We start from the raw sequence: 18439 nt of genomic DNA, 5'->3' as shown, positions 1-18439 counted from the left end.
TGCTGAACACATGATCTTCCAAAACAGCAAAGAAAATGTCTTTTTTGGGGGGGAGGGTTCGGTCGTGGGGCCTGAACTCTGGGCCTGGGCGCTGTTCCTCAGCTCTTCAGCTCAAGGCTAGCACTCTACCACTTGAGCCACAGCGCCACTTCTGGCTTTTTTTTTTTTTTTTTTGCTTATGTGGTGCTGAGGAATCGAACCCAGGGCCTCAGGCATGCAAGGCAAGCGCTCTACCACTGAGCCACCTTCCCAACCCCAAAGAAAATGTCTTGAGAGTGCCTTGTGCTGATGCAGTAGCCACTCTGCCAGAGCAGCTCTTTGCTTTTCAAGGTGGAAGAGTCCCCGCTGGAAGTGAGTGGTGCCTCCTGGGTCTCTCGCAGGAACGTGAGCTGGCCACGCACTCTCTGGTTGGGTGGTGTAAGAACTCAAGATCACACACTGTTTGTAGATACTGTGCTCCTAACTGCGCCCTTTGCTGTTCTGTGGGTCAGGCTGCTCCTCCCTGACTAGCTGCTGGTGTTGGGTTAGGACACTCCCTCCCTTTCTGGTTTTTATTTTTCTCCAATATTTGAGTGACCTTTCAATATGAAAACATATCTCTCTCACAGGCTGGTTGCATGTGGATAGCTCGCAGAACTGCCTCTTTCTGGCGGGTAGCAGTGGGTGTAGCTGATGCTAGTTGAGGCTCTGATGTTCACTCTGGCATTTGGTCATGGTGGGGCCTTGGCTGTGCCATTTGAAGTGGGCCTACTGTTTGGCTTACTTTCTTACTTAAAAAGATTTTCAGTATCCATTTGTTTTAATTGGATCAAAAATTTAGGAAAACAATTAGAAGGTAAGACTTTTTGAAATTTTAAACATTTCTCCCAATGATAGACTTTTTAAAAGCAGTTTACCCTTCCAGAGAATTTTGGTCTGGTAAAGTTAAATTCAGAAGCATCACACGTTTTTGTGTGTGTGTGTGTGTGTGTGTGTGTGTGTGTGTGTGTGTGTGTGTGTGTGTGTGTGTGTGTTCACATATACACCATAGCTTGAACTTGGGGGCCTTGTATGCTTGCTGGGCTTCCTTGCCTCCAATCTCTGATATTTTGCTGGTTAATTGGACTATTCTGTGTAGGCTGGCTTTGAACTGTGATTCTCTGATCTCGCCCCCTGCGTAGCTAGGATTATAGGTGTAAGCCACTGGTACCCAGCTGTTCTGTGCTATTTTTAAGTGTGGTTACAGTAACAAGCAGGATTGAGAGGAGGCCCAGTGGAGTCTTCCTAAGAAGCCACATCCCTGGTGGGAATGGCAGTCAGGGCAACCAGGCCGTTTGTTAGTGGTCCTGCCATCATCTCCTCCCTCGCTCCCTGGGGCTGGACCTTGGGCTGTCACAGGTCACTGGAAGAGGGCACCTAGGATGTTCTCCTGTACCAAGTAAGAATTGTTCAATCAAGTAGTTCATGTCCTAAATGTCAATATGTAATTAAAATGTGTGCTCTCCAGAGAGATCACACCAATTTACTCCTCCAGCTAGACATTTTCCATGTCTACTGACAGTCATCACATTATATTTTTGCCAAACTGAGAGTAACATGTAGAACTGAATCTTACTTTGCATTTGTGTTTTACTTTATAAAATGAATAAAATTGCATGTTTCTGTGAAAGGTCTGTTTGCATCCGTTGCCCATTTCTTAAAAGAACTGTTGAGTTCTTGGAGGAAACACCCAAAGTCTTACCTTTGGCCTTTTCCCAGGAGTCTCTGAGATGCCCATCTGCCACATGCCCGGAGTGTGTGTGCGGCATATGGGATGTTTTTATGACCCAGATGACAACCATTTTCACCCAGAATGGAAAAGTATTCATTATAAACAAAAGTTTTGCAACGAGTGATTTGAGGTTTAATAAGAGAAACAACCTTTGTCAGCTGTAGTTTGAAAGAGTCATCACCATAGCACCAGCATTCAATAAGAACATAAGATGGACCGCACAGTTAGTTTTTATTTTTCTAGTACTTTCCTTAAAATATAAACAGAGGCAAATAATGGTATATTTCACTTTACCAAGTCTATCCTAATACCATTTTCATAAGTGAGCAGTATAAAAACTACTACAATGTTTTATATTGTATCTTGTTTACTAAGTCTTTTTTCTTTTTCTTTCTTTTTGTCAGTCATGGGGCTTGAACTCAGGGCCTACAGACAGCACCTAAGTCTGCCATTTTGCTTCCAGTTTGCTGGTGGCTAATTGGAGATAAGAGTCTCACAGACTTTCCTGCCGGGGCTGGCTTTGAACCGCATTCCTCAGATCTCAGCCTCCTGAGTAGCTAGGATTACAGGTGTGAGCCACTGGTTCCCGGCTTAAGTCAATTAAAAAATCAACAAACCTGGTGTATATCTCAAACTACAATCTGAACTAGACACAAGTGACCCAGACAAACTGGCCAGCACAATTCTGAAGAGTAGTCTGTTTCATTTTTATGGAAATCTGCTAATTTGTTTGAACCTAACATTTGTCCCAACCTCTTTTTTAAAAAGTTATTCATCTGATACATATTGTTGATTTAGGCTTTAAGAAATATTCTTTATTCAGTTGAAGACAGCATGTGCTGATTGCTTCAGCACTTAATAAAGCTGATGTCATAGAGTATTACATTAAATATATTCATTTAGTAGACTGGTGTGTTTATTTAGTAGAATTAAATGCTGGTATCTTCAGTGAAACCTTTCTTTTTTTGGGGGGGGGGTTCGGTCATGGGGCCTGAACTCTGGGCCTGAGCGCTGTCCCTCAGCTCTTCAGCTCATAGCACTCTACCACTTGAGCCACAGCGCCACTTCCGGCTTTTTTCTTTTTGCTTATGTGGTGCTGAGGAATCGAACCCAGGGCCTCATGCGTGCAAGGCAAGCGCTCTACCACTGAGCCACCTTCCCAGCCCCTTCAGTGAAACTTTCCTAGGTCAAGTTCTTTCAGATTTTGCTACAACTTACAGGAAAGGCCCCTAACATTTGAAAATGTAAAAGTTGAACACTTGAACAACTAGCCAAGGTGACCCAAATGATTAACAGAGCAAGATTCTGAACTCAGGAATCGAGAGAACTTTGGTGCTCTTTCTACAGTCTCCTCACATTATGAGTGCTGACTGTTGTTCAGCATTTTTGGACAGTGCACCTCCTCCTTTTCCCTCTCTGTTTTTTCTTACCATCCCCACCCACAAGTTGTATAGTTCATTTTCAACATAGTGTGTAATGAGTACCACTGCTGCATTTGTTTACCCTTTGTCCCTCTTTCTGAGCCTCCCCAAAACATAAAAGAACAATCAAGATAAAAAGACAATGAGAACAGCAACAAAGAAAAACCCCTTGTTTCTATTTCCTGGAGTTCCTTTTGAAAACTATTATTTTGTATGATTAGAAGCCCATGGGCCTTGCAGCTTTGTGTTTTCAGAGGCATATTTTAACTTCGCCTAGAAATGTCCCTAAAATCTAGGAAATTTCAAAAGTTAACAGTGTCATGAAAGAAAAGACTTACATTTACCCTTTCAGTTACTTGCTGAAAAGTACACTGTAGGCTGCTATATTGTCTGTACATATATATATCTACACACACACACACACACACATATAATATATATATATATATATATTGCAGTAAATATTGTATCTGAGTCACAGAAAAGAATATTGACATATCTAGTATTGGAATGTGCCACAAGTCTACTTAAGCCAAAGGATTTATAGTCATACACTATATTATTTCAAAGTTTCAAGAACTATCAAGAGCCAGGTACTGGTGATTTATACCTGTAATCCTAGCTATTGAGGAGGTGGAGATCTAAAGATTGTAGTTCAGGGTCTGGGAAGGTGGCTCAGTGGTAGAGTGCTTGCCTAGTATGCATGAAGCCCTGGGTTTGATTCCTCAGCACCGCATAAGCAGAAAAAGCCGGAAGTGTCACTCTTGCTCAAGTGGTAGAGCGCTAGCCTTGAGCTAAAGAGCTGAGGGACAGTGCCCAGACCCAGAGTTCAGGCCCCATAACCGGCAAAAAAAAAAAAAAAGATTAGAAATCAAAGCACCCTGGCCATGAAAGTCCATGAGATTCATCTCTTTTTCTTTCTTTCTGGGCCTGGGGTACTGTCCCTTAGCTCTTCAGCTTTCAAGGCTAGCTCTACCACTTGAGCTACAGTACCACTTCCAGTTTTCTGGTGGTTTATTGGAGTTTCACGGACTTTCCTGCCCGGGCTGGTTTTGAACCTCGATCCTCAGATCTCAGCCTCCTGAGTAGCTAGAATTACAGGCGTGAGCCACTGGTGCCCAACGAGATTCATCTCTTAACTACCAAAAAAGCCAGAGGTAGAGCTGTGAATCAAGTGGTAGACAGCTAGCCTTGAGTAAAAAAACTCGGGGACAGTGCCCAGGCCCTGAGTTTGAGTACCAGGACCAGCACCAAACAAAGAAACAAACAGAATCAGTAGAGAGATGAAAGCATTTCTTTGTCCTGATTTGATCACTGAGAATGGGAGATTGGTCTCCTGGCACTCCTTCCAGCTATTCTTTGTCCTAACCTGACCGCCTAGATCAGGCAGACCTAGCTACTGTAGTGTGTGTGGATGTGGACTTGTTTAAATTATCCTGCAAGCTTCCCATTCTTTTTTTTTTTTTTTTTTTAAAGGGAAACTTGTGTTTTTAAATCCCCGAATTTTCTGGCTTTCCCATCTCTTTTCTGTTCTTTGTGTTTTCTTACTTTAGAACGTCTGTAAGAATATGTTGAGCTCTCTCAGCCTCTCTTCCATGGTTTTCAACGGATTTATTCCATCTCTTGATTTTTTTTTTTTAATTCCAACTTTGTACTTTATGTCTTTTATTACTTTTAATAGTCTCATCTGAAGTTCTGGAATCTGATCCTATTTCATCCATCTTAACTTTTTAAAGTAACATACTTGGATTTTTAAAATTATTTTTTTACCATACTGTGAATAGAACCAAAGGCCTCACATATAGTAAGCAAGTAGCTATAAACCCAACCCTTAATATTATTCTTTGAACCTTAGACTTTTAGCCTGTGGATATCCCTTTTACCCTGATAGGAAAGTCATTCCTTTGTGAACAGGCTTGCTGTCTGTTAATTTCCAGTTTGGGCTAGGGGTTCCTGGGTAAAGAAGAGGTAGGGCTTTAAACTCTAACCTTCCTAGAGGTTTTGCCCAACATATCTCCCAGCCCAGCCTCGGCCAGTCATGAAGAACATCCATTAGTTACCATGTCAGTGGGCTTCTCCTCACATATACACTCTCCCTCAGACCTACCTTCTTTGGGGGGGTATAATAATTTGGGGAGTGGGGAGAGTAACTTTGCTCAAACAGTTGCCTTCAGAAGGCCCCAAACGACTGACTTCTTCCTTGTCCTATGAAGGATAAAACTTGAAAAGTCACAGACCAAGTCTCTCTTTTTTTGTGGTTGGTGGTGGTTGTGGAGCCTTGATGAATAGGAATCTCATGGGGACTTTTCTACTCAGGCTGGCTTCAAACCATAATCTTCAGATTTCGGCCTCCTGAGTAGGTAGGATTACAGGCTTGTAAATGCAGAGCCTCAAAATATTGGTTTAAGGCTCAGAGTTGTTCCTCTCTAGAAATCTTTAGTAAAAAGTGAAAGGTTCAAGCAATCTAGGAGAAACCAATGTTCACTTTTTGAGGCAGTGTTTACATGTTATCTCTATCTACTCTGAATATTCTGGACATAGAAGTCCTAAAAAGTCTATATAAACTATTAATTTCAGTTACTAAAGCTAGCTAGGAACAAAAGCTGTTTATGATTGTCAGCACAATATCCTGAGATGTTTGTGGCATACATTTAATACTTGATTTTATAATGTGTTTTGTTCAGTGCTTTTTTTGTTTGTTTGGTCAGTCGGGGAGCTTGAACTCTGGGCCTGGGCGCTGTCCCTCAAGTTTTCAACTCAAGGTGAGCACTCTACCACTTGAGCCACAGCACCACTTCCAGTTTTCTGAGTGGTTTATTGGAGATGAGAGTCTCTTGGACGTTCCTGCTGGGGCTGGCTTTTAACCCTGATCTTCAGATCTCAGCCTCCTGAGTAAAGGTGTGAGCCACTGGCGCCTAGCTTTATTTGTTTTTTTGATAGCTGGGTTTTGAACTCAGGGTCTCACATTTACTGGGCATATACTCTATCTACCACCTGATCCTCTACCATTTTTTGCTCTAGTTATTTTTCAGATAGGGTCTTGCACTTCTATCTACCCAATCCTTGTAGCTGAGATTATAGATGTGTGCCACCCTTAAGTTTTGTTTTTTAAAAAAGTGTTTGTGTGCCAGTAGTGGGGCTTGAACTCAGAGCCTCATGGTCTCACTTCTTCACTCAAGGCTGATATTCTACCACCTGAGCCACTTCCACTTTTGGCTTTTTTTAATTGGAGAAAATAGTGATTTATCTGCCTGAGTAGGATTACAGGCGTGAGCCACCAGAGCATAGCCTATACTAGTTACGAGTGGGCTTCCATGATTGCATTTCCGCACATTTGCACTGTTTCCTATCAATTTCACTCCAGCATACTCCTTTTTTGTTGTTTTTCAACAATGTCCCACGCTGGCCTCCTATTCTGCCTCCACTTCCTCAGTGGTGGAATTACAGGTGTGTGCCTCTATACCGGCCTTACTACAAGGTTAAATACAAAGTCTTGAGCATGCTAGGCAAGTTCTCAATCACTCAGCTACATTCCCAGCCCTGTTGTTTTGTTTTGTTTGTTTTTGTTTTTTTGGTCCTGGGACTTGAACTCTAGGCTTGGTCGCTGTCCCTCAACTCTTCAGCTCAAAGCTAGCCACTTGAGTCACAGGGCCACTTCTGGCTTTTTCTGCTTGTGTGGTGCTGAGGACTCGAGCCCAGGGCCTCATGGACGTGAGGCAAGCGCTCCACCACTGAGCCAGCTGCCCAGCACACCAGCTGTTGTGCCTGTGTTGACTTGTAGCTCCACTGGAAGTCCCTTGACATCAAACTTACAGGCTGATCTCCTCCACTCCCTCCCCACAATACTGAACCCTCAAAACAAAAAGACAACAAAAACACACTTGTAGTTGCTCATTGGTTCATCTCCAGGGAAAAACACCCTGAAGACCACAGTAATAGCACAAAAGGGAGTGCTGAAGACTTCCACCCAGGTATGGCGCTGGCAGCTGAGAGCTGCTCTGGCAGGGCTGCCCTGGGCTTGCTCGCCGCTTCCCCCAGTGGACTCCCTGTGCCTTCAGTGACCCAGCGCTGTGCTGCCCTGCCAGCTGTGCTGCTGGCACTGGGCACTGGGCGCTGGGTTTCTGAACCCTGACCTCATCTTTTCACTTTTCACTACTTTTCACTGCTCTTTAATCCCGGAATCCCCAGACCCTCTCTGCCATTCTTGACTTCCATCACCTCCCACATCCAGTTAGGAAGGGGCTCTGGCTGCCTGTAATCATAATGCAAGCACTGCTCTTCCGTGGGTCACAGTGCTGCACCCCTGCCCCTCTGCACCTCCCACAGTGCTGCACCCCTGCCCCTCTGCACCTCCCACAGCGCTGCACCCCTGCCCCTCCACCTCCCACAGTGCTGCACCCCTGCCCCTGCACCTCCCACAGTGCTGCACCCCTGCCCCTCTGCACCTCCCACAGTGCTGCACCCCTGCCCCTGCACCTCCCACAGTGCTGCACCCCTGCCCCTCTGCACCTCCCACAGTGCTGCACCCCTGCCCCTCTGCACCTCCCACAGCGCTGCACCCCTGCCCCTCTGTACCTCCCACAGCGCTGCACCCCTGCCCCTGCCCCTCCCACAGCGCTGCACCCCTGCCCCTCTGCACCTCCCACAGTGCTGCACCCCTGCCCCTGCACCTCCCACAGCGCTGCACCCCTGCTCCTCCACCTCCCACAGTGCTGCACCCCTGCCCCTGCACCTCCCACAGTGCTGCACCCCTGCCCCTGCACCTCCCACAGCGCTGCACCCCTGCCCCTCTGCACCTCCCACAGTGCTGCACCCCTGCCCCTGCACCTCCCACAGTGCTGCACCCCTGCCCCTGCACCTCCCACAGTGCTGCACCCCTGCCCCTCCACCTCCCACAGCGCTGCACCCCTGCCCCTCCCACAGCGCTGCACCCCTGCCCCTGCACCTCCCACAGTGCTGCACCCCTGCTCCTCCACCTCCCACAGTGCTGCACCCCTGCCCCTGCACCTCCCACAGTGCTGCACCCCTGCCCCTCCACCTCCCACAGTGCTGCACCCCTGCCCCTCCACCTCCCACAGTGCTGCACCCCTGCCCCTGCACCTCCCACAGTGCTGCACCCCTGCCCCTGCACCTCCCACAGCGCTGCACCCCTGCTCCTCCACCTCCCACAGTGCTGCACCCCTGCCCCTGCACCTCCCACAGTGCTGCACCCCTGCCCCTCTGCACCTCCCACAGTGCTGCACCCCTGCTCCTGCACCTCCCACAGTGCTGCACCCCTGCCCCTCTGCACCTCCCACAGTGCTGCACCCCTGCTCCTGCACCTCCCAGTGCTGCACCCCTGCCCCTCTGCACCTCCCACAGTGCTGCACCCCTGCCCCTCTGTACCTCCCACAGCGCTGCACCCCTGCCCCTCTGCACCTCCCACAGCGCTGCACCCCTGCCCCTCTGCACCTCCCACAGCGCTGCACCCCTGCCCCTGCACCTCCCACAGTGCTGCACCCCTGCCCCTCTGCACCTCCCACAGTGCTGCACCCCTGCCCCTGCACCTCCCACAGTGCTGCACCCCTGCCCCTGCACCTCCCACAGTGCTGCACCCCTGCCCCTCTGCACCTCCCACAGTGCTGCACCCCTGCCCCTCTGCACCTCCCACAGCGCTGCACCCCTGCCCCTCTGCACCTCCCACAGCGCTGCACCCCTGCCCCTGCACCTCCCACAGTGCTGCACCCCTGCCCCTGCACCTCCCACAGTGCTGCACCCCTGCCCCTCTGCACCTCCCACAGCGCTGCACCCCTGCCCCTGCACCTCCCACAGTGCTGCACCCCTGCCCCTCTGCACCTCCCACAGTGCTGCACCCCTGCCCCTGCACCTCCCACAGTGCTGCACCCCTGCCCCTCTGCACATCCCACAGTGCTGCACCCCTGCCCCTCTGCACCTCCCACAGCGCTGCACCCCTGCCCCTGCACCTCCCACAGTGCTGCGCGGAGGCGCGCACTGGGTCACGGTCCTGTCCGCCGCCTGTGCGGGCTCGGCCCGGTCCCGAGGGTCCGAGGGTCCAGCTGTACCTGCAGTAGTCCGCGCGCCGGCCGCGCGCTCCGTAGGGTGTTGTGGCGGGGCTCGCGGCTCGGCCGGGCTGGGCCCCCGTGGGGCCGCGGGCCCGGCTCGGCGCTGGGCCGGGCGGCGGGCGGGGCCGGCGGCCCGTCTGACGTGTCTCGGCGGGATTGGAGCCGCCGCCCTATATAGTAGCCGCGGCCCGGGCGCCGGCCTCCGAGCGTCTCGGCTTCTCCCGCGCGGCGGCGGCGGACGGACGGTCGGCCCTGGGGCGGGCAGGCGGACAGACTCCGGGTGAGAACGGGGCGGGGGTGGGGGAGACGCGGGCGCGGGACCGGGCCGCGGCCGTGGGGTCCGGGCCGGCGCCGCCGTCGCGCCGGGCGGGGCCACTACGTGTCACACTGCGCATGGCCGCCCGCGCCGCCGCGCGGAAACTTTCCCAAGTCCGCCGCGCGCCCGCCGCGGGGCGCCGGGCCTGTGCGGGCGCCGGGCCGGGCGGGCCGGGCGGGGCGGGGGGGTCCGGGCCGGGTCCGCGCCCCCGGCCGCCCCGCGCCTTCACCTGCCGCCGGGCTACGTGGTCGCGGGCGGGGCCGCCCGACTGGAACTTGGCGGAGCCCCAGGGCGCGGGGAAAATAGACGACGGAAAAACACCGAATTTGGAGAGGGAGGCCGGGAGGGAGCGAGGGAGCGAGCGCGGCGGCAGTGCGCCCAGCGGCGGCCGGGCCCTTTAAGCCGCCCCGCCCGCGGCCCGCGCGGGGAGGGGCCGGCCCGTGCTGAGGTGGCATCCGCGGAGTTCCTCCCCGGCCGGGGCCGCCGCGGCCCGGCCCGCCGCCGGCCCCCTCGGGACCGACCGCAGCCCGCGGAGGCCGGCCGGCCCGCCCCCAGCCTTACCCGCCGGCCGGTCCCGAGCGCCTCCAGACGCTTCCGTGCCTGTGGTGACCGCCTGTCTCCCAGGCTGGAGCTCGCGGGAGGCGCGGGCCTGGCGCTGCGGGCCCCGAGGTGAGCGGAGACGTGGCCTGGGCGCAGCCGGGTCACGTGGAGGGGCCGGCGCGGCGCAGTGCGGGCGGCCGGCCGGCCGAGGTGGAGGTGGAGGGCCCGCCGCCGCCGCCGCCGCCGCTCCACCGCCCGAGTGCCAGGCGCACCTTTGCGCACCCTCACCCGAGTGAGTCCCCAAGGCCAGGTGGCCGCGCGCTCGCCGGAGGAGGGCCTCGAAGGTTCCTTCCCATGCTGTGATTTTATGACCTGATTTCCAAATCCCCCGTGGATTAGAAGGGACTGAAGGACTTGAACAAAGAAACTGCAAAGCTACTGAGGATTCTTAAAAAGACAGTAGCTCAAGGCTGGGAAGGTGGCTCAGTGGGAGAGCGCAGGCCTTGCGTCCATGAGGCCCTGAGTTCGAGTCCTCAGCACCACATAAGCAGAAAAAGCCAGAAGTGGCGCTGTGGCTCAAGTGGGAGAGCGCTGGCTTTGAGCTGAAGAGCTGAGGGCCCAGAGTTCAGGCCCCATGACCGACCAAAAAAGACACTAGTTCAGCCAGACACCGGTGGCTCACGCCTGTCATCCTAGCTACTCAGGAGGCTGAGTTCTGAGGATCACAGTTCAAAGCCAGCCCAGGCAGGAAAGTCCATGAGACTCTTATCCCAATTCACCACCAGAAAATTGAAATTGGCACTGTGGCTCTAGTAGTAGAGTGCTTGCCTTGAGCTGAAGAGCACAGGGACAGTGCCCAGGCCCAGAGTTCAAGCCTCACAACCAACACACACACACACAAAAAGAAGATCCTGGCCACTCTGAAAGCTTGAACATCTGACCAAGGTCCACATCCAGTTCTATGCCATAGCTAATACTACAGCCCAGGCCGCAGCCAATACCACAGCCCAGCCAGCTCAACGGACAAAGCTAGGTACTTTCAAGAAACATAGCTTAAACAGCAGGAGAAGCCCCCTCTCTTTTCCCCCTAATTCTTTTTTTTTTTAACTTCTGAATGGTTAAACTTAGAAGTTTTGGCACTTAGGGATTACTCACTTGCCCAGCTTCCTGGAAGAGTTGTCTTCTGAGAGTTAAAGATGTTTAGGTTTTGCTGAAGTGTGTTTTGTTTGAAGCTAATAGCCTAAGAGCAGAGATTTTGTTTGTTTTTCCAAGAGACTTACCTATGTATCAAGATTTGTAGCTGAAGTGTAAAGAAGATTTTGACCTTTTTTTGCTTGAGCAATAAAAGGATCTAAGAGTTGCAAAATTCAAATAAATAACTTTCCTATGGTTTTCTTTTTGTTCTTTTCCTTCCTATCCTGTACCAGGAAAAGCTGGCAGGCTGACAGAGGGGGCCTCCGGACGGACTTTCTGGCTATTGACCATTTTGCTGGTAAGTTTGACTGCCCTGCCCCAAAGATTTCCTGTGCCTAGAGTACAAGGATCTGTGTTTCCCTGGCCTGCTTAGAGCTCCTTCCTACATTTCATCTTCTATACCAGCACACAAGGTAAGATACCTGCCCTGAGGTCATGTCCTGGCTTCCTTTTGTTGGCAGTCTTTTTTTTTTTAAGTGAATTGCGTTTGTTGAGGATTATCCTGATTTGAATGTTGCTTTGCTTTATGACACTAGAGCTTAATTTCTGAATGTGGGGAGAGGTCTTACTGTGTTACAAAGGAGTAAGTTTTTCTGTTAAGGAAGCATGTATAAGATAATTGATGCAGGGCTGGGAAGGTGGCTCAGTGGTAGAGTGCTTGCCTTGCATGATCAAGGCCGTGGGTTTGATTCCTCAGCACCACATAAGCAAAAAGAAAAAAGCCGGAAGTGGCGCTGTGGCTCAAGTGGTAGAGCGCTAGCCTTGAGCTGTAGAGCTGAGGGACAGCACCCAGGCCCAGAGTTCAGGACCCACGACTGGACCCCAAAAAAAGATAATTGATGCATAATTGTGTGAAGAAAATGGTTTTCTTCCTCATTGTAGTTATACAAAGGTCACTTGAAACTTGAGGGGGAAAGAAGCTAAAGCCTCAAGAGCGGTGAACTGTGTTAGATTTACAAGTAAGGGAGCCTTTAGAACCAGTGGTGCCATTGAGCACTGAGGTCCTGAACTGAAGAGCTTTGTGCCTTGGGCCTGAGCTCCCTGCCTTTCTAAGGCCCTCCTGTACTTGGAGAGTAGATTGAGGGAAGTTAGCAGTCAGTATATGTCAAAGGCATTTCACCTAATACATAGGCCCGTTAGCACCACAAAACCTGTGAGGCTGCTACTTTCTGCCACTTCTAAGAATGGGAAAGGGTTCTCTTTAGGTCCTGAACATGTGGTAACAATGGTAGTATGATACTTTTTATAGTTAACCATCAGGAGGCATGTAGTAAACAAATCAAAATAACAGATTATCCAAGGGCCAGCGGCACACGCCTGTCATCCTAGCTACTCAGAGGACTGAGATACAAGCATTATGGTTCACAACCAGCCCAGGAAGGAAAATCCATGAGATTCTTTTCTCTTCTTTTTTTTTTTTTTTTTTTTTTTTTGGTCTGTGACTCACACCTGTGATCCTAGCTACTTAGGAGGCTGAGATCAGGAACACAGATCAAAACCAGCATGGACAGGAAAGTCTGTGAGACACTAATCAATCACAGAAGAAGCTGTGGCTTGAGTGGGAGAGTGCTAGCCTTGAGCAAAAGGAGCCCAGGGATAGCCCAGGCCCAGAGTTCAAGCCCCAGGACCAGAAAAAAATAAATAATCAAGGCTAAAGAGAGCTGGAGTATACTTAACCGCCAGAATGTTTGTCTTACAAGCAAGTTTAATGATCAGTACCACAACAAGAAAAAAAGAGAGATGTACTATGATCCTGGTGTTGACCTCTGCAGGAGCTGGGCTGGGAGCAGGTTCTGGTGGTCCAAGGCCCCTTGGGTGTGGGGGGTACTGCAGACTGTGTCACTGAGGCCCGTAGGGGTACAGACTCTCGGTGTTCCCAGTTACGGAGAGGTGGGTACACACTCTCACCCCTGAGCATCCTGACACTGAATCTCTTGGGCAAAGCCTTGTCTCCTTGGTCTCAGGCAAGGTTTGGTCGGTTAAACAACTGTCCTAAACCCTCTCCTACTTGGAATTCCCCGGCTTGTCCTCGTGGTCTCATAGATGTTGAGAGTTAGCTCTACTTGGGCTTGTCCCTGTTCTCTCTTTATTGCTACAGTGGCTTACCCGGACTGTGTGTGGTGTGACATCAACCATGAGCTCCGTTGCAGTTTTGACCCAAGAGAGTTTTGCTGAACACCGAAGTGGGCTGATTCCGCAGCAACTTAAAGGTGACAGTCCCTTTATGTGCTTTTCGTGCTGACTCTCAGGGATATAAAAATTGGAAGGGCTTGCTTGGGCTTGCCTTCCAGGGTTATGGCTGTGTAGAGAAGCAGAGCTCCTGGTAGGTGCGCTGCACAGGGGTCACCACAAAGAGCCTGCAGGATTGGGGGTCTCTGGGCCTAGTGACTTTTGGGGCCCTGTCCCATCACTGAATGAGTCAGAGGGGTCCATTTGTCACTCAAATACTTGAATTTTTAGTAGAGAGCTCCTATTAAAACCCTCCCATAGCACTTAAAGTAGGGCTTTCTTCCAAATCTATGTTGGTCTAGTTACCACCTTAAACTCAGAAGAAGAGAGTGACCCTCCAACCTACAAGGATGCTTTCCCTCCACTTCCTGAGAAAGCAGCTTGCTTGGAAAATGCCCAGGAACCTGCCGGAGCCTGGAGTAACAAGATCCGGCCCATCAAGGCCTCTGTCATCACTCAGGTAGCAAAGCCATCCCTTCTTACCCCTCTGTCCACATAGGAAACAGTAGTGTTTTGAACATGCAAAGATGTAGTTGCTTTGGGTATGTAAAGGGAGGGAATCTTCAGATAAAACCAGTTCCTCTGTCCAATATTCCTGAAGAGTCCAGATTCTGCTGTGCTTATCCTTTCTTCCTGACACCAGGAGGGCTGGCACACAGTTGAACGCTAGTTGTCAGATTCATGGGGCCCTAGTGCTATTGCACTGACTGCCAAACCAGATGTGAAACTCACTTAATCTATCCTGTGCTGCTGCTGTCTAAATCTTGAGTTCAGATTTTCTTATTTCACTAGCTATGAGATATGGGCTTCCTGTGAACTGATACCTGGATGTGGTAAAGAAATTGTCACCCATACATCAATAATTTTTCACCCCCTCTGTGCACAAGCAGGCACGTTTCAATCCTTGTACTGCAGCCTTTTAAAATGTGCCGCTGCGGGGGGGGGGGGGGGGGGGCTCATGCCTCAGACGAGGGTGGTGGATGGTGCTTCCATCCTTCCCCTCTCCCACCTATTCTCTATAAAATTCAGAGTCATTAAGCAAAACATGTCCTGGTTAAAAGCCTTTTGACTTCAACCTTAATGTGGGTAAGGGTCCTCTTTACCTGCACCCCACCCTCCACTTACCAGCCCGTTGCCCCTGCTCTCCAGCGTAAGTGCGGCTTTGTCGCAGGAAGGTCTTTTCTGGCCACCCTGGTGTCTTTCACCTAGTCGTTTGTTTCCCCTCTTCCCCACCCCTTCACAGGCACATGTTTGTGATGCTCCCTTCTCATTCATTTGTACAGTGGGTGTAGTTCTCTGCACCACAGGGTCAGTCTGCTGACCTTTTGTGCTTCTCCTGACTCTTACATTGCCCTGTCCTAAGACACTGCTTCATAAGTGAGTGACCAATGAATGCGTGTTCTTTACTGTTTATTGATCATCCTTGTTGCTCTTTATATTTTAATCTCACCTTTTCTGGTCTTTTCTGGGCAGGTGTTCCATGTACCCCTAGAGGAAAGGAAATACAAGGACATGAACCAGTTTGGAGAAGGTGAACAAGCAAAAATCTGCCTTGAGATCATGCAGAGGACTGGTGCTCACCTAGAGCTATCTCTGGCCAAAGACCAAGGCCTCTCCATTATGGTCTCAGGGAAGCTGGACGCTGTTATGAAGGCCCGGAAGGACATCGTTGCTAGACTGCAGACTCAGGTGGGTGTCCCTAGGCCAATACCAGAGCTTGTAGTAGAGCTGTGTTGCTGCCTCTGCCTGGTACACGCTAGAATTTCACTCGATTTTTCTTGCCAGTAGGACAGTTCAGTTCTTCATGGTTTAGAAAAGTGACATTTGGGGCTGGGAAGGTGGCTCAGTGGGAGAGTGCTTGCCTGGCGAGCGCTCTATCACTTGAGCCACAGTGCCACTTCCCGTTTTTCTGGTTAATTGGAGATCAGAGTCTCACAGACTGTCCTGCCCTGTGATCCTCAGATCTCAACTTCCTGAGTAGCTAGGATTACAGGCCTGAGCCACCACAACCCAGCTTTTAAACATATTTTGAATTCATATTTGCAATTTTTTCTATGAAATGCCTATTGTTTTGCTCATTTTCTGTCAAGTTTATTTTTCTCCATTTTCAGGAGCTTCTAAAAATCCCTTATCAGTCATAAAAATTATAAATTACTTATTCTCTTTAGACGTTGGATATGTTTTGCTATGTGATTGTTTTATTTTTATATAATTACTTTTTTTGCATGTGCCAATTCTGGGACTTGAACTCAGGGTCTGGTTATTGTCCGTGAACTTTTATTATTGCTCAAGGCTAGTGCTCTACTACTTGAGCCATAGCTTTCCTTCTAGCTTTTCTTTGGTAGTTAATTAGAGATAAGAGTCTCATGGACTTTCCCGCTTACGCTAGCTTCAAATCTGGATTCTCAGATCTCAGCCTCCTGAGTGGCTAGGATTACAGGTGGGAGCCACTTGTGCCCTGTAGTTTCATTGTCTCTAATTCTTTTCCTGGTACAGGCCTCCGCAACTGTTCCCATTCCAAAAGAGCACCATCGCTTTGTTATTGGCAAAAACGGAGAGAAACTGCAAGACCTAGAGCTAAAAACTGCAACCAAAATCCAGATCCCACGCCCAGATGACCCCAGCAATCAGATCAAGATCACTGGCACCAAAGAGGGTATTGAGAAAGCTCGCCACGAGGTCCTTCTCATCTCTGCTGAGCAGGTGAAGCTATTGGAGCCCTGTGCATTTGTCACCCTGTCACAGGCCTAGTGTAGTGTCTGTCTTTGACCCTGGAAAGCCTTTTCCTGCCTGGGTGTCCTCATCAGTCTCCCTGTCCTTTGTAGGACAAGCGTGCTGTAGAGAGGCTGGAGGTGGAGAAGGCCTTCCACCCCTTCATCGCTGGTCCATACAACAGACTTGTGGGTGAAATCATGCAGGAGACAGGGACTCGCATCAACATCCCCCCACCCAGCGTCAACCGGACAGAAATTGTCTTCACTGGAGAGAAGGAACAGCTGGCTCAGGCAGTGGCTCGAATCAAGAAGATTTATGAGGAAAAGGTACCATGTAAAGGAGTGAGAGCCAGTAGACAGGACTGTGCAGCAGGACTTACGTCTGGAGGCTTGGCTAAGCCCTGTTCTGCCTCTCCTCTTATATCTCTAGTGATTAGATGTTGGTGTCCACACTTCCTTCTGAGCTGCTGAATGCCGGGCACATCTCAGATCTTCTCCCAGGCCTCCAGCCAGGCTAGGAGCTTGCTGCCTGGGTTGTCATAGGGGTTATACATACAGCGTAAAGCCGTTCATCTTTGCTTAAGCTGTTAGCTCACATTGGTCATCACTGAGGTCTGGACCTTGTTCTTTAATTTAGGGGACAAAGTTGAAGTTTCAAAGTCTTCCAGATTGACTTCAGGGAAAATGTAATCCTTGGGAAGTGGAGAGTCTCTAGGGAGGCTAGTCATGTCTTCATTTTTGGGGATTAGCTCTGTTGTCAGTGTCTCATCTGGCTTACTTCCTCCTCTGTTGGCAGTGACATTCTGCTCCCACTGTCTGCCTCCCATGTCTTTCCTGCTGATTGTCCTTAATGCTCTTCATTAGAAAAAGAAGACCACAACCATTGCAGTGGAGGTGAAGAAATCCCAGCACAAGTATGTCATCGGGCCAAAGGGCAATTCATTGCAAGAGATCCTGGAAAGAACTGGAGTTTCTGTTGAGATACCGCCCTCAGATAGCGTCTCTGAGACTGTGATACTGCGGGGCGAGCCTGAAAAGTTGGGGCAGGCATTGACTGAAGTTTATGCCAAGGTAGCCTTTCCCCCTGGGGAATACACCATTTTGATGAATTTCTGGGGCCTTGTATGAGCTGACTCTTATTATATCCCGTGGGCCTGGATGCTCACCTCTCGACTTGAGGTGAGCAATCTGGCCTTTGTTTAGCATAACCTTGAGTTCCACAAACCTAAAGTCTATTGTCCTGTTTGTCCTAGGCCAATAGTTTTACAGTCTCTTCTGTGTCTGCCCCTTCCTGGCTTCACCGGTTTATCATTGGCAAGAAAGGGCAGAATCTGGCCAAAATCACTCAGCAGATGCCAAAGGTAAGGAAACATTTCAAGTCTACTGTGTTAAATTTGGTATTTTATTGTTGCTATTTGTCCTTGGAATGCTTTTAAAGATAATGCCACTTTCTTAATCTGTTATTCTCCTGGACATAGCCAGTTTCTAATACTAGCGATAGGAGAAGAGAATAACTTTGTAGGAGCATACGCTATTTAGCCTTTTGTTTCCAGGTGTGGTATATGACTTTAGAAACACGATAGGACTGCTGGTTTAACATCCTGGTAACCATGCCTTGCACACCGTCTGTCCTCACTTCCCTGCACACAGGCTGTGTTAGACAAAGGTTGGGTGGGTCTCCTCACCCTCCACCTTGCTGTCCTTACTCCAGGACAGACGTAGCACCCCAGGAAACTGAGCAGAGAGGAAGCTGCTCAGATTGCGTTGTCTTCCGTGTTTTCGTTTCTGTCCTGCAATCAGTGTCCTCCCACCTGATTTGATTTTTTAGCTTCAGAGTCCTGGTGAGCTACTCTACCTTCCTGCCTTCCAGACCCTTGGCATGCACATTATAAATCAGACTTTGACAGGTGACAGGGAGTACTTCAACCACTTTGGACAGCTCTACTCATTTTAAAATTTCATCCCTGACATTTTTTTCAAGGTTGTTTATGCCTTCTAGGTTATCTTTTGTGCTACCCAGGCTTGTTTTGGACCCTCTGTCCCCTTGCCTCAATCTTTTTTTTTTTTTTGGGGGGGGGGTCTGGACATGGGGCCTGAACTCTGGGCCTGGGCGCTGTCCCTCAGCTCTTCAGCTCAAGGCTAGTGCTCTACCACTTGAGCCACAGCGCCACTTCTGGCTTTTTTCTTTTTGCTTATGCCTCTGGCATGCAAGG

General features: G+C 50.1%; 1 protein-coding gene across 2 annotated transcripts in view; it reads left to right on the top strand.

Moving 5' to 3' along the window:
• LOC122125100 (high density lipoprotein binding protein) overlaps positions 1 to 18439 on the top strand; it is a 71840-nt gene that overhangs the window by 24115 nt on the left and 29286 nt on the right. Inside the window, exons 1-9 of one of the 2 annotated variants that reach the window (XM_042699647.1) lie at positions 9461 to 9513; positions 11517 to 11581; positions 13382 to 13493; positions 13815 to 13972; positions 14986 to 15201; positions 16009 to 16215; positions 16338 to 16553; positions 17091 to 17297; positions 17480 to 17587. In XM_042699647.1, coding sequence (XP_042555581.1) covers positions 13418 to 13493; positions 13815 to 13972; positions 14986 to 15201; positions 16009 to 16215; positions 16338 to 16553; positions 17091 to 17297; positions 17480 to 17587 — 1188 coding nt within the window. In that variant the 5' untranslated portion in view covers positions 9461 to 9513; positions 11517 to 11581; positions 13382 to 13417. Of the gene's footprint in view, positions 1 to 9460; positions 9514 to 11516; positions 11582 to 13381; positions 13494 to 13814; positions 13973 to 14985; positions 15202 to 16008; positions 16216 to 16337; positions 16554 to 17090; positions 17298 to 17479; positions 17588 to 18439 lie in introns of those variants that run through there. The other variant, XM_042699646.1, reaches the window with a different exon arrangement.

Source organism: Dipodomys spectabilis, unplaced genomic scaffold, assembly GCF_019054845.1.
Source record: "Dipodomys spectabilis isolate Male_0828 unplaced genomic scaffold, ASM1905484v1 ptg000261l, whole genome shotgun sequence".
NCBI lineage: Eukaryota > Metazoa > Chordata > Mammalia > Rodentia > Heteromyidae > Dipodomys > Dipodomys spectabilis.
The sequence above is the reverse complement of the archived record's forward strand: the minus strand, read 5'-3'. Positions and strand labels throughout refer to the sequence as shown.